General features: G+C 42.1%; 1 protein-coding gene across 3 annotated transcripts in view; it reads right to left on the bottom strand.

Moving 5' to 3' along the window:
* Window positions 1-2,205: 2,205 nt before the first annotated feature.
* The window catches only part of PRKAR1B (protein kinase cAMP-dependent type I regulatory subunit beta), a 372,623-nt gene continuing 358,844 nt past the window's right edge, over window positions 2,206-15,984 (bottom strand). For all 3 annotated transcript variants that reach the window (XM_077449057.1, XM_077449058.1, XM_077449059.1), the window contains 2 exons: window positions 9,013-9,094; window positions 2,206-3,610 (listed from right to left, as the gene is read on the bottom strand). In XM_077449057.1, the coding sequence (XP_077305183.1) occupies window positions 3,438-3,610; window positions 9,013-9,094 (255 nt within the window). In that variant the 3' untranslated portion in view covers window positions 2,206-3,437. The remainder of the gene's footprint in view (window positions 3,611-9,012; window positions 9,095-15,984) is intronic.

A 15,984-nucleotide genomic window follows, 5' to 3' on the forward strand; every position in this document is an offset into this window, starting at 1 on the left:
TACTCGAGTCACGCAGATCAGGTAGGCAGACGGCGACCATTCCACTATTCAAAAGCCGCGCCTCCCTGTCTGTGATAGGCGGAACACTCAATTTCCCAGCAGTCAGTGTTCCGCCTATCACGGACATCCGCTCATTCTCATACTACGGACGAGGATGAGAGGATGTCCGTGATAGGCGGAACACTGACTGCTGGGAAATTGAGTGTTCCGCCTATCACAGACAGAGAGGCGCGGCTTTTGAACAGTGGAATGGCCGCCGTCTGTCAGACGAGGAGGAGAGGTGCGGCATGGCACACAGAGGCTGCAGAAGGCAAAGAGACAGGTAGGCTGCGAGGGACACAGGGAGGGACGGGGCACAGGGATGGACAGGACACAGGGATGGACGGGACACAGGCATGGACGGGACACAGGCATGGACGGGACACAGGCATGGACGGGACACAGGGATGGACGGGACACAGGGATGGACGGGACACAGGGATGGACACAGGGTTGGACACAGGGAGGGACACAGGGAGGGACACAGGGAGGGACACAGAGATGGACACAGGGAGGGACACAGGGATGGACACAGGGAGGTATGCAGCTGCAGATGGGCATTGTTGACCCTCTTTTCCACTCTTTTAAGCTGTAACAGTAGCTGCTGCATGTCTCACCCTCGGCTTATACACGAGTCAATAAGTTTTCCCAGTTTTTTTGTGGTAAATTAGGGGCCTCGGCTTATATTCGGATCGACCTATACTCGAGTATATACGGTAGGTTCATGTTTAGATTTACTTTGCTCTTGCCTGGAGGTGTACAGGTCAAGGTCCATAAGGGCTTGTATCAACAATCTTCGGGCTTTAGTCAACGAGCAAAGGCAATTTGATTTTTACATCAGATCTGAGATTTAACATTTGAGATTAGAATACAGTGCAGGTGCATTAGACCTGCTTCAAGCTGTTTTTGGAATTCCCACTGATTTGTATAGATAGAGAAGCAGTTCTGATACAAACCAAAGCCCATCAACACAGGCCCTATGTATCAGAACCTCACAAAGTTCCTGTTCAAAGCTTCAAAAATGATATAGCCTAAACAGCAATGAGCACCACTACCCAGATCCTCAACATACTACTCTACATAATGCAATGGTTGGTGCCAGATTCTTTAATGCTCAAGTAAGCTTCAATCTGCAAACTTTTCAGGCCCCATAAACAGCATTTTGTTAATAAAACAACACAAATGGGCATAATAGTAATAATAAAAGTCAAATGGGTTCATTAAAAATTTCCAATGCTGGGCTCAATCCTTTCCTTTTCCACTTATTGATGAAGCCACTGTAGCCACATATCTCTGTGACAATTTACCTCCTTTACTATGTTCTATCTGTAAATGAGTGACCTTGATGCAGAGCCACCTTACACTGGCAGGTGCCAACTGGATGGGTTTTCAATGTGAACTGAATGAAAACTGCATCTGTGCCTTGAACAGAAGCATAAAAAGTAGAGATCACAAATACAAAACGCAAACTAAACTTATTGTACATTCATACAACTGTGGTCCCACCTAGACAAATGATGTGCATACTCTTAAACAGAAAATACATAGTAAACAAAATAGTGAAGGGGCTGAACTATAGCTGTGAGGTCCAACTGGTATACCTTTGCTACATTACTTAAAGTATAACTAAGGGCAAAACTTTATTTATTTTTCTTTTTAGCTTTGGACAGAGTGGAGATAGATTAGAATACCTGTCAGCTTTGTATTGCTACTTCTGCCCCTGTTAGGGAGATTCACCCTATTTGTCCTGTTTAACATTAGCATTAAAAGTGAAAGTAAAAGAAAATCCAAAATTTTGGGTTGCTCCCAGATCAGTAATGGAGGGTAAATATTCCAATCTAGACACTAGATTTGGTGAGCTGTGGGTCCCAAGAGATTTTAATTTTCAGGGATTTCTTCTCACTTTCTGTTTTGGCTATGGGACAGGAAGTGGAGGGAAATCTCCCTAATGGGTCAAAGATTACAAAAAAAACTGACTGGGGTTATAACCCTCCCTTACGCTATCCAAAATGAGAAACAAAAAACAAAACAAAAAAACAAGTTTTGCCTATAGTTCTACTTTAATAGTGATGTTTCTTCTCTTTTCTAAATCAGTGTGAATGGACAGAAAAAAGACTTTTGCATTGTACACATTACTGCTGCCATGCTTGATACTGCCAATGCAGCATCTTTTTCAACCAGCTTTATTGCTAATGACAGAAATAGCATAATCTACAGCCTTCAGAGGAGTTGAGTATGCAAAGTTTCTGGTCAATCACCACTGTCCTAGATACATGAGAGCCCAAATAATTTTCCCATTATGCTCTGTAACAACGAAACAAAATGGTTACCGTATTATCGGTGTATAACACGCACAGGTGTATAACATGCACATTCATTTTAAGAGGGAAGTTTCAGGAAAAAACTTAAATTTTTGTATTGGCGTATAACACGCACACGCTATTTGCACTAGATTTTTATGGTGAAAAAGTGAGTGTTATACGCCAATAAATACAGTATTTAGGTGATGCATAAAAAATAAAAATAAATTGCACAGTGGCCTTAATATTATTTCTACAAATACAAAGGTAAAGTGGGCATACTTGTTGGCAGGATTGTAGTCACTTGAATTAAAGTATACCTAAAGGTAAAACATTTTGATCAGTTTTGGATAGAGTGCAGTCTGTGCCCCTGTTAAGGAGATTTGCCCTCTCAATATGTCCTGTTTACCATTATCATTGAAAGTGAACATAAAAGAAAATCCCAAATTTTAGGTTGTCTCCAGAAAAGTAATAGATGGGAACTCTTCCAATGGGAACACTAGTTCAGTTGACCTGGGGATTCCAAAGACATTCCCTTAATTTGCAGGTATTTCCTCTCACTTCCTGTTTGGCTATGGGACAGGAAGTGAAGGGAAATCCCTGCAATGGGACACAGATGGTAAAAAAATTTTTTTTTACAGAGGTTACAAACCTCCCTTACTCTATCCAAAATGAAAAAAAAAATGTTTTGCCTACAGTTCTACTTTAATGGCTGCGAGATATAATATACTGTATATTGAATACCCCTATACCTTATGAAACATATTTTTTCAAAAACCCATGGAACTGCTTCAGTATAGGGTGATGCAAACTAGTATTTCCCTGCATTTGTTTTTGTAATAATTTTGGTAAAATTACAAATGTAATAATCCATAAGTCACACAAATCTTTGGGGACAATACACACCCCATCAAAGGGCCATCATTTTTAATCATAATACAACCTAACTTAAAGTTGAAGTCTGATGCAGCAGACATGACCATATAAAATTCACATTGAAATGCACAATTTCCTTTCCTTATAAAGCTATGGAACGGCATAGGTCAGATTTAGAGTGCACACGTTAACACATGGATGGTATTTTCTTAGTGGAATATATTAAACGGTCAGACTGATGAAGCTGTTGTATCTCTGAATGTTCCTCTTTAAGATTTCTGAGCACGGTCCCAGGACTCGTTCAAAGCGTGGACGGTCCAGTTTCACACACTTCAGTGGGCCCCGTGCAATTACTGTGGCTGCCCTGGGCCGGTTCAACAACAAGGCTATCTCACCTAGAAATAAAAAATGAAAGCTATGAGCTGCTAGAAGAATATGTTAAAGAAAAGCATTCTTGTATTTTGGAGAGGGCTATAATGTTGATCCAATAAACGATGTCTGTTTACTGAGACTTTAAGTTTTTTTTTTTTAATAACAAACATGTTATACTTATCTCCACTGTGCAGTTCATTTTGCACAGAGTGGCCCCGAACCTGGTCTTCTGGGGTCCCTCTGCAGCTGTCTCAGCTTCCCCCCGCAAGTACTTCTCACGTTCATGTGAGTTCCCTCGCATGGTGAGAAGTACTTGCAGGCTATAGCCACTCACTGTATCACTTGGGCCCGCCCCCCAGCGCGGCGCCATTGAATGTTATTGACAGCAGCGCGAGCTAATGGCTGCGCTGCTTTCAATCCATCCACTCTAGCCAATCAACAGCCAGGCTGAGCGGGGAAGAGGATGTCAGAGGCGAGCGCGGGACTTTCGAAGGGTCAGGTAAGTAGAACGGGGGGGCTGGGGGGGCTAGGGGGGCCGGCACTGTCAGATGTTTTTTCACCTTAATGCATAGAATGCATTAAGGTGAAAAAATGTTTACCTTTAAGTACTGTCTGAGATGATTATACCCTGTTGCTATACAAAATAGTTTAAGCCAAGGTTACCTGCAAAAGAAGATTTTACATACTTACCTTTTTCAGGATTGAAACAAAGTTTGGTAGACTGGGCAGTCTACCGAACTTTGTTTCAATCTTGAAAAATCTTTTGCTGAAGTCCATAGGCAAACCAACACTTTCACAGGGCAGCACAGTGGTGTAGTGCTTAGCACTCTCACCTAGCAGTAAAAAGGGTCGCTGGTATGAATCCCAACCACGACACTACCTGCCTGGAGTTTGCATGTTCTCCCTGTGCCTGCGTGGGTTTCCTCCGGGCACTCCGGTTTCCTCCCACACTCCAAAGACATGCAGGTAGGTTAATTGGCTTCTGTCCCAAATTGGCCCAAGTATATGAATGGGGACCTTGGATTGTGGGCTCCTTGAGGGTAGGGACCGATGTGAGTGTGCAATGTACAGGGATAGGGACAATTGTAGACACTCACTCTGGATGGACTGGTGTCTTTATTCAACCTTACTAACTATGTAACTATAAGTGTCGATCTCTGTGGTCCCCAACAGTTCACATTAGATATCTGTGATCCTCCACAGTTCACGCTAGAAAAGGGTGAATATATATCACCAGCACATTGTGGATCCATATAATATAATCCATATCTTTATTAAAGAAATCACACCACAGTTAGTGCAGGTGCAATGTGCTGTTGCCAAGAAGGACCCCTTCATAAGATGTGTGATGTTAACACTGGTTTTTCCTGCTGACCTCCAAACCACTGTTGTATGTGGTAATGGGTGGAGGTCAAAGGGAGGAACCAATGACAAAGAGATTGACACTCCTGAAAGTGTTGGTTTCCCTTTCAACTTTAGCAAAAGAGTTCTCAACATCGGAGAGCAGTTCAGCAACATGGGCCCTAGTAGGACATTATACATATGGCTTGGTTCAAACATTTTTGGATAGCAACAGAGTTGCTTTGAAATAAAACTGCTTATTTAAGAGCATACATTTCATAGTAAACGATACCTGTTGGTAATTTTGACACATATAGTCATATGTTTGCTATAGCCTGCATAATCATCAATACATTTCCACATTTAACAAATTGCTCAGGATCAATGCACACGCATTAAATACTATCCTTTAGGCCCCTTTCACACTTGTACGACATAATCTCCAATGACAACCATTCGACGTCAAGTCATGCCGACTTCAAAGTAGTCCCTGCACTACTTTGGTCTGACTTTGATGCAAGTTAAACAAGCATTACCTGAAATTGTAGCAAAAATTGCAGCAAAATTGTGGCCGCAAAATCGCGTGACTTTGAAGTTATAGTAGTGCGAAAGGGACCTTAGGCTGCATTCACACCTGAGCATTTTCAGCTCATAAAACCTCAGAAAAAAACGCCTGAATAATGCTCCAACAACAAAAATCTAATTTCAATGGCACCTGTTCACATCTGAGCGTTTTGTCCCCTGAAGCTCAAAAAAGAACATGAGCTTCTTTGGGGCAGATTACAGGCGTATTTCTGCCTTTTACATTGGTGACCTGAACAAAATGGTGGCAAAATCACTGTAAAAACGCAGTAAAACCGCACGTCTTTGAAATGCTCTGGTATGATTGCAGCCTTAGGCCCCTTTCACACTTGTGCAATTTCAAAGTCACGCAATTTTGCCACGATTTTGCAGGCCGTGATTTTGACAAGACAATCGTACGACTATGGATCCAACTTTGCCCTGCGACTTGAAGTCTGACTTCAATGAACAGGGATCTGACTTTGATCCTCAACAATACCAGGCACTGTCTGGTATGAATCTTATGGGGGAACTCCACGCACAATGTAAAAAAAAACGGCAAGGGTTTCCCCTACAAGAACATATCAGATGCTTCGGTCTGGCATGGATTTTAAGGGGAGTCCATACCAGACCCTTATCCAAACACACAGCCCAGCAGGTCAGGAAAGGGGTTGGGGACAAGCGAGTGCCCCCTCCTCAACCGTGCCAGGCCGCATGCATGCGCTCAACATGGGGGGGAGGGTGCTTTGGGGCAGGGGGGCTCTGCGCCCTCCCACCCCAAAGCACCCTGTCCCCATGTTGATGAGGACAAGGGCATCTTCCCAACAACCCTGGCTGTTGGTTGTCGGGGTCTGCAGGCGGGGGGCTTATTGGAATCTGGAAGCCCCCTTTAACAAGGGGGCCCCAGATCCCTGGCCCCCCACCCTATGTGAATGCATATCGGGTACATTACACCCCTACCCATTCACCTAAAAAAGTGTCAAAAATAAAACCAGTACATGTTTTTAAAGTAATTTATTAGGCAGCTCTGGGGTCTCTTTGACTTCTTCTCCCCTTTCTGGCTCTTCTGCCTCCTCCACTGATGTCTGCTAGCCCTCTCCAGTTCTTTTCCCTCTGTCCGCTGTCTTCTACCAGGTCTTCTCCGCTGCCTTCTCCCTCTGTTCTTCTTCCAATGTTGACTCGACACGCTCTCCCGCTCTAATGCTGGGTGCGCGGTGTGCCACTACTTATATTGGCATGGGGCAGGGACTTGAAGTCCTACTAATATGATTGGTTGTCATTAGAAATCATGGGGAACGACTTGTCATGCTACTTTGCAGTTCCAATTTGTGGGACAAGTCGTACAAGTGTGAAAGGGGCCTTAGTAAGCCTTGCCTGTGGAAACTTTTTCTGTTTTTTTAAGTTTAGGACCCATTTACACCTATGCACTTTAGTGAGAGTCAATGCATGTGCAAGTGTTTGCTACTGTTTTTAATAGTGTTAATTCATATATACAGTGCCTTGCGAAAGTATTTGGCCCCCTTGAACTTTTCAACCTTTTGCCACATTTCAGGCTTCAAACATAAAGATATAACATTTTTATTTTTTGTGAAGAATCACCAAGTGGGACACAATTGTGAAGTGGAACGAAATCTATTGGATTTTTGAAACTTTTTTAACTAATAAAAAAATTAAAAGTGGGGCGTGCAGAATTATTCAGCCCCCCCGCGTTAATACTTTGTAGAGCCACCTTTTGCTGCGATTACAGCTGCAAGTCGCTTGGGGTATGTCTTTATCAGTTTAGCACATCGACAGACTGAAATTCTTGTCCATTCTTCCTTGCAAAACAGCTCGAGCTCAGTGAGGTTGGATGGAGAGCGTTTGTGAACAGCAGTTTTCAGCTCTTTCCACAGATTCCCGATTGGATTCAGGTCTGGACTTTGACTTGGCCATTCTAACACCTGGATACATTTATTTGTGAACCATTCCTTTGTAGATTTTGCTGTATGTTTGGGATCATTGTCTTGTTGGAAGATAAATCTCCGTCCCAGTTTCAGGTCTTTTGCAGACTCCAACAGGTTTTCTTCCAGAATGGTCCTGTATTTGGCTGCATCCATCTTCCCCTCAATTTTAACCATCTTCCCTGTCCCTGCTGAAGAAAAGCAGGCTCAAACCATGATGCTGCCACCATCATGTTTGACAGTGGGGATGGTGTGTTGGGGGTGATGAGCTGTGTTGCTTTTACGCCAAACATATCGTTTTCCATTGTGGACAAAAAGTTTGATTTTAGTTTCATCTGACCAGAGCACCTTCTTCCACATGTTTGGTGTGTCTCCCAGATGGCTTGTGGCAAACTTTAGACGAGACTTTTTATGGATATCTTTGAGAAATGGCTTTCTTCTTGCCACTCTTCCATAAAGGCCAGATTTGTGCAGTGTACGACTGATTGTTGTCCTATGGACAGACTCTCCCACCTCAGCTGTAGTTCTCTGCAGTTCATCCAGAGTGATCAGGGGCCTCTTGGCTGCATCTCTGATCAGTCTTCTCCTTGTCTGAGCTGAAAGTTTAGAGGGACGGCCGGGTCTTGGTAGATTTGCAGTGGTCTGATACTCCTTCCATTTCAAAATGATCGCTTGCACAGTGCTCCTTGGGATGTTTAAAGCTTGGGAAATCTTTTTGTATCCAAATCCGGCTTTAAACTTCTCCACAACAGTATTACGGACCTGCCTGGTGTGTTCCTTGGTCTTCATGATGCTCTCTGCGCTTTCAACAGAACCCTGAGACTATCGCAGAGCAGGTGCATTTAGACAGAGACTTGATTGCACACAGGTGGATTCTATTTATCACCATCAGTCATTTAGGACAACATTGGATCATTCAGAGATCCTCGCTGAACTTCTGGAGTGAGTTTGCTGCACTGAAAGTAAAGGGGCCGAATAATTTTGCACGCACCACTTTTCAGTTTTTTATTTGCTAAAAAAGTTTAAATTATCCAATAGATTTCGTTCCACTTCACAATTGTGTCCCACTTGTTGGTGATTCTTCACAAAAAATTAACATTTTATATCTTTATGTTTGAAGCCTGAAATGTGGCAAAAGGTTGAAAAGTTCAAGGGGCCCGAATACTTTCGCAAGGCACTGTATGTGCATTGCCATGCATTGGCCAAACAAAAGGTGTCTGTTTTTGATCTGTCTTTGGATAGGATGGATATGTCAACCTATCCTGAAGTGTGTCAAAAATCCACCTCAAGAAGATGTTGCAATGCAAGTGGGTATGTATGAATCCAGTTACCAATACTGTTCCTGCCCATCTTGGAGTCACACTCCAACTACTATAAAACTGGTGTTTTCTCTTCTCCTGTTCATAATGTAAAATTGATTAAAAATTCAAGCACTTTATCCCGGCCCCCAACAGGTAGCATAGACATAAGAAACCTTTAATGCTCCAACATTTACCAGAAACTACTAATAAATAATCAGTTTTGGATGGACTGAACCGCATTGTCGCTATCTTTAGGTCCTACCAGAACAGAAACTGTCTTACCAAAGTAGTCTGAGGGTCCCAATCGGCCCACTTCCACATATTCCTCATTGTCAGATCTGCGCTGCAGAACAGATGCGGTGCCCTGTAATAAACAAAAAAAAAAATACTCATTATGGTTCTACTGTTAAAATATACATGCACATGTGGACTTGTATGTGAGGTTCCAGGGCAATGATACACTGATAGGTGAGGTTTAAAAAGATGGTACCACATTTGGAGAAATGTCACAGTGATACTCGAGGTCCCACAGCAAAAGATACTTGGGAATCTTGAACAATGGCATAGGGATACTTGGAGTTCCAGGGTAATACCATCTGTCCTATTACTGTTCCTTAAAAACCTGTGAGACAAACGCTATATACAGTATGTCCCACTGAGAGCTGAGAATTGTGATTGGCTCTGTATGTTAACGTCAAAGAACCTGCTGCAATCTTCCCTATGAATTTTTTACAGTATAGATGCCATGGACATATTGTGAACACATTTCTCCATAAAAAGGGAACTTTTGGTATCTAGCTGCATAGAGAAGGGAATTGCATTGGTGAAAAAAACAATACCTTTACATGAAAGGGTCCACAAGTTAACCACAAAGTGCTTCAAATCTAACTGTAAAGACATTATTAGCTGGTTTCTGATTAGCTGGACACTAATAAACACACTAAACAGACTTGTAAGGAGCCAACACATATTACTTAGGTATCAGAGGTCCCTAGATCCTCTGTTATGCTGCGTACACACGATCGGAATTCTCGTCTGAAAAAGCTCTGATGGTTTTCCTGATGGAATTCCGAATGAAAACCTGTCTTGCCTACACATGGTCACATCAAATTCCGATCATTTATAACGCGGTGACGTACAACACGTATGACGTGACTAGAAAAAGGAAGTTCAATAGCCAGTAGCCAATAGCTTCTGTCTCGTAGTTGAATCTGAGCATGCATGATTTTTGGCGTGTCGGAATTGCATACACACGATCGGAATTACCGATAGAATGTTTTTCCGTCTGGAAAATTGAGAACATGCTATCAATTTTTGGCTAGCGGAAATTCGGACAGCTAAATTCCGATGGAGCATACACACGGTCGCATTTTCCGATGAAAAGCTCTCATCAGTCTTTTTCTGGCCGGAATTCCGATCGTGTGTATGCGGCATTATGGAGGAAAAGAAAATGTCCTTTGTTGTTAGATCATAAAATAAAGCTGTCCTAAACAAGAGCAATTAAATAAATGCTAACCAAAAGTCAACGATCGCCACCTGTCTACCACCAATCCTAAAGAAAGCCTTTAAAATGTAAGATGATGTAGCATATATATAAATGGATCAAATTAACTCAACATCTCCATGTGTTTCCTGTCCTGCACAGTTAGCTGGAATCTAACATTTTACAGAGCCCGGAATGAGCACAAAGAGGCTCATCACTGTTTACCAGGAACTTGTCATGTTTAACACATGAATCTTACTGAATGGTTACAAGATGGAGGCATGCCTGGTACATACTAGATCGCTGGTAACTTGTATAAACTAAGGAGCAGAAATATGCAACTAGAAGGATACATGAAGTCATAAATAACAATCGTATCCAAATAAATAATACCAGGGAAGGTTTTTAATCCCATGTCAAATGCTACAAAATATTTAAGAACATTTCCTGTAATAATTCTACAGTTATGATGATTTCTTAATTCAATTTTAAATAGCAAATTAGTGGCAGCAAAGAAAAAAAGCAGAAATCGAAAGATACAAGAAAGGTCTTTTTGGTGTACCTGTCGATTTCTGCTTTTTTTTTTTTGCTGTGTAGCTACTCATTGTTTCTGACACTATACAAGTACAATGAAATGTTTTTAAGGAAAACGATAAAGGTTTTTTGAGCTTACTTTTGATTTTGAGGCTCTTTCTATGCAAAAGCTGCTGATCAGTGAGAACATGGTTGGGGTGGGGGTGTTACCAGGTCCGTTTTTAAGGCAGGGCAAAAGGGGCAGCTGCCCTGGGCTCTGTCATTGTTGTGGGGCCCAAAGCAGCTGCCTCATACTTGGAAACTATCCCAGTTTAAATTCCCTTGTCCCTTGAGGTTTTAGTCCTGTGCTGTGTCCCAATATCTCAGTTTGAAGTCCTGTTACTAATGCTGCTTAGCTCTGCCCTATTGTTGTGTACAGATGACTCACCTGCAGACCCTGTGTTTACATGTAATTTCTGACATTGATATGTAAATAGTGATGACATTCATATGTAAATAGCGGCAGACCGGCAGGATTCATATATAAATAGAGGCAGTAGTCATATGTATATCATGCCCCCCTGAGGTCATATCCACCATCACCTATACTGAATGCTGCCCCCTGGGGCGGCAAAGGGGCATGCTTGAAATTCCTGCCTACAACTGTGGTCATTAAGCCTACCATCAGCCTGTTCCGCCAAGGTAAGCAAATTAGTGGGGAGGAGGGTAGTGTGGGGTGTGCAGAGGTAGGTAGCGAAGAAATTACAGTTTGAGGTGCACAGATGAGCAAGGAGGGGATGCACAGAGATAAGTAAGGTGGGTACAAAGATGAGCAGAGGAGGCAGGTAGAGTTAAAGGAGAGGGGGAGTGGAGAGGATGAGGGAGGTTTAGGGTACAGAGGTCAGCATGTGTTTAAGGAAGCAAAGGTGTACTGACAGGGTGGATGAAGATGTAGGTCATGTGTAGGGCAGCCCATTAATTTCAATGGGCTGCTCTATGTGCTACAAATGTGGAAGAAACTTACAAACCCTTTTCCAAAATCAGTGAGCAGGGTTGATGTACAGTAATCTCTAGCAACCAATCAACAAGCAGAAATGATGTGCTGTAACTTCTAGCAACCAGTCAGTGAGTGGTAATGATACACTGTAACCTCTGGCAACCAATCGCAATTGCTGTCTGATCTGATTCAGTAAACTGATTTTGAGTCTAGCTGCTTTTTATTGTATGTCTCAAAGCAGGTGGAGAGCGAAACTGCATGGAGGTGGGGGCCCAGGGTCCAATCAATATTAAAGACGGCCCTGGGTGTTACTCATCTGATTCCTCCAACTGTGTGTATAATCTGAGTTTGAATTTTTATAGTGCATGTCCAGCCACATACTGGAAGGGTTAGAACCGCTGTCATGTATTTACTGCTATCTTGGGCTCTATTAGGGAGATTCATTCCCACTTTCTTTTGTGCATTTTACTAGACCGCAAGGCCCCAGCTATTTCTCCACCTCTGAGGAAGAGGCTGATCCTCAGAACATGTCAGTGGCAATGTTCTCTTTGTAAGATCTGCATTGGATAAGAGTCTGACTTAAGCTGATCTAAATGTGCCACTTCAGCAGAGACCCTATTTAGCCAGAAGCTGATTGTTTGATTTTTCTAAATTTTCTCGATCAGAGGCTGATCAGTGTATTCTTACAGCAGCGGGTCCCACTGTCAGAATACAATGTCCCGGTGGAAGGGATTCCTCTATCTACAGTGCCTTGAAAAAGTATTCACACCCCTTGAAATTTTCCACATTTTGTCATGTTACATCCAAAAACCTAAATGTATTTTCTTGGGATTTTTTTCGTGATAGACCAACACAAAGTGGTACATAATTGTGACATGAAAGGAAAATGACAAATGGTTTTAAATTTTTTTTTTGCAAATAAATGTGGGAAAAGTGTGGTGTGCATTGCAGTCAATACTTTGTAGAATCCCCTTTCACTGCAATTACAGCTGTAAGTCTTTTTTGGGGAGGTCTCTACCAGCTTTGCACATCTAGAGAGTGACATTTTTGCCCAGTACACATGATTGGACATTGATCAGATATTCCGACAACAAAATCCATGGATTTTTTCCGACGGATGTTGGCTCAAACTTGTCTTGCACACACGCAGTCACACAAGGTTGGTCAGAAATTCTGAACGTCAAGAACGCGACGACGCACAACACGTACGACGAGCTGAGAAAAATTAAGTCCAATAGCTAGTGCGGCTCTTCTGCTTGATTCCGAGCATGCGTGGAACTTTGTGCGTTGGAATTGTGTACACACAATCAGAATTTCCGACAATGGATTTTGTTGTCGGAAAGTTTGAGAACCAGAACTCAAATTTTGTGTGACAGAAATTCCGATGGAAAATGTCCAATGGAGCCTACACACGGTCGGAATTTCCAACAAAAAGCTCCCATCAAACATTTTCCACGGGAAAATCTGACCGTGTGTAAGGGGCATAACAGGTTTTCTTCTAAGATTGCCCTGTATTTGGCTCCATCCATCTTCCCATCTACTCTGACCAGCTTCTCTGTCCCTGCTAAAGAAAAGCATCCCCACAGCATGCTGCTACCACCATGTTTCCCAGTGGGGATTTTGTGTTCAGGATGATATGCAGTGTTAGTTTTCCGCCACACATAGCGTTTTGCTTTTAAGCCAAAACGTTACATTTTGGTCTTATCTGACCAGAGCACCTTCTTCCACATGTGTCCCCCAAATGGCTTCTCACAAACTGCAAACGGGACTTCTTATGGCTTTCTTTCAGCAATGGCTTTCTTCTTGCCACTCTTCCATAAAGGCCAGATTTGTGGAGTGCATAACTAATAGTTGTCCTGTGAACAGATTGTCCCACCTGAGCTGTGGATCTCTGCAGCTTCTCTAGAGTTGCCATGGGCCTGTCAGTTTAGGTGGATGGCCATGTCTTGGTAGGTTTGCAGTGGTGCCATACTCTTTCCATTTTCCGATGGTGGATTGAACAGTGCTCCGTGAGATGTTCAAAGCTTGGGATATTTGTTTTATAACCTAACCCTACTTTAAACTTCTCCATAACTTTATCCCAGACCTGTCATGATGCTGTTTGTCCACTAAGATTCCCTAACAAACCTCTGAGAGCTTCACAGAACAGCTGTATTTATACTGAGATTAAATTACACACAGGTAGGCAATTTTCACTAACTAGGTGACTTTTGAAGGCATTTGGTTCCACTAGATTTTAGTTAGGGGTATCAGAGCAAAGGGAACTCAATACAAATGCACGCCACACTTTTCAGATATTTATTTGTAAAACATTTTGAGAACCATTTATCATTTTCCTTCCACTGTGTGCTGGTCTACCACATAAAATCCCAATAAAATACATTTACGGTTTTGAATGTAGCATGACAAAATGTTGAAAATTTCAAGGTGTATGAATACTTTTTCAAGGCACTGTAACTCATTTGTGTGGATGGTGGAATCTTAGTTTTTTTGTTCAACCTGTTGGCTGAACGACCCAAAAAAATGAAAACTAGCCAGCTTTAGTCAGCAGTGCCAATTGTTGTACCCTGTATGAAGTTTTAAACTGGGGTACACTGCTGCCTGGGCTGCATCTTGGACTATTCATCACCACAAGTCGGCAAGTAGTAAGGGAATCGTGACTGCCTAGGATCATGCACCCTATGATGACAGCCCTCTGCAATTGGCCTACACATTTTTTTGTGGGCGTGCTTCTTTTATTGATTTTAAAATTAATAAATTACCTATCTGCAGTATCTAGTAGGCTTTGCTATGTTTCCTTTTTGTTGTTGTAGGGGAAGGCTAGAATCCATCAGATTTTTATTTGGATCTGTGTTCCAGTTGCAGATTTCTATTCTCTTCCTATCTGGTGCAACCATAGTCAGCAGCACAAAAATCAAAGATCACAGCTCCCAACAGCAGTAAAAAAAAGTCAGGAGTTCTAATCCTTATCCACTCTATCCAAAACTAGAAAAAAAAAGTTTTTGGCTTGACATACACTTTAAAGAATTCCAGGTATGGATATTTAAGACATAGTAACATTGGTCCAGCTTGGACTAAGACAACTATGTACAGTAGACTGTATACCATACCTGGCTGATGCCCCTGGAAGCTGGAAGTCACTGTAGTAGACACTGATACTCCAGTGATCTCCGCTTGCTTCCAGATCCTTTGATGAGTAGCTGGCTTTATGCAGTCTGAACACAGCAGGTCTGACACTCAGTGCAGATGCCAATCAGAGAATGCTTTACATCTTTTTAATGAATGCAAAGCGTTCTTTGATTAGATGAGGTGGAGAGGCAGGGCAGTGACATCAGACTCTCTACCTCATCCAATCAGAGGACATCTCCCTAAACTTGAATGGGACACAGGACCTATTGGCTCAAGTCACATAAACTCATCGGCCATTGATGTTGTACGGGCCTCAGTGCCCATGTAAATGAGGCCTAAAACCTGTCTGAAATCAGCAAAGTATGAATGGGCCCTTAGACAGTACCTGCAAAGCCATGTGTGTAACTATATATCCCTATTTTAAGTCTATGTTCTCCCTCTCTTGCTATACTTGTGTGCTATTTCATTTTATATTAGCAAGTGTCCTTTAACCACTTAAGGACCAGGCCATTTTTTGTGATATTTTGTGCGTCATTTTGACTGACAATTGCAGTCGTGCGAAGTTGTAACCTAAACAAAATTGATGTCCTTTTTTTTTTACCACAAATAGAGATTTCTTTTGGTGGTATTTGATAACCTCTGCGGTTTTTACTACTTGCGCTTTAAAAAAAAGAGTGACAATTTTGAAAAAACAAAACAATATTTTTAACTTTTTGCTATAATAAATACCCCCCCCCAAAAAAAAAAAGTTTAGGCCAATATGTATTCTTCTACATATTTTAGCGGATATTGATTGGTTTGTGCAAAAGTTATTGCGTCTACAAAATAGGGGATAGATTTATTGCATTTTTATATTTATTATTTATTTTTTTACTAGTAATGACGGCAATCGGTGATTTTTAGCGGGAGTGCGACATTGCGGCGGACAGATCGGTCACCTAACTGACATATTTGACACTTTTTTGGGAACCAGTGACATTATTACAGTGATCAGTGCTAAAAAAAAATGCACTGTTATGACTTATACACACAGTCGGACATTCCGACCACAAAATCCATCGGATACGACGGATTTTGTCCGAAACTGGTGTTGCATACACACAGTTGGACAAAGTTGTCAGAAAATGTGATT

The sequence above is a fragment of the Lithobates pipiens genome, unplaced genomic scaffold, assembly GCF_037356315.1.
Source record: "Lithobates pipiens isolate NorthernLeopardFrog02 unplaced genomic scaffold, aLitPip1_a1.2 Scaffold_22, whole genome shotgun sequence".
NCBI classification, from domain to species: Eukaryota; Metazoa; Chordata; class Amphibia; order Anura; family Ranidae; genus Lithobates; species Lithobates pipiens.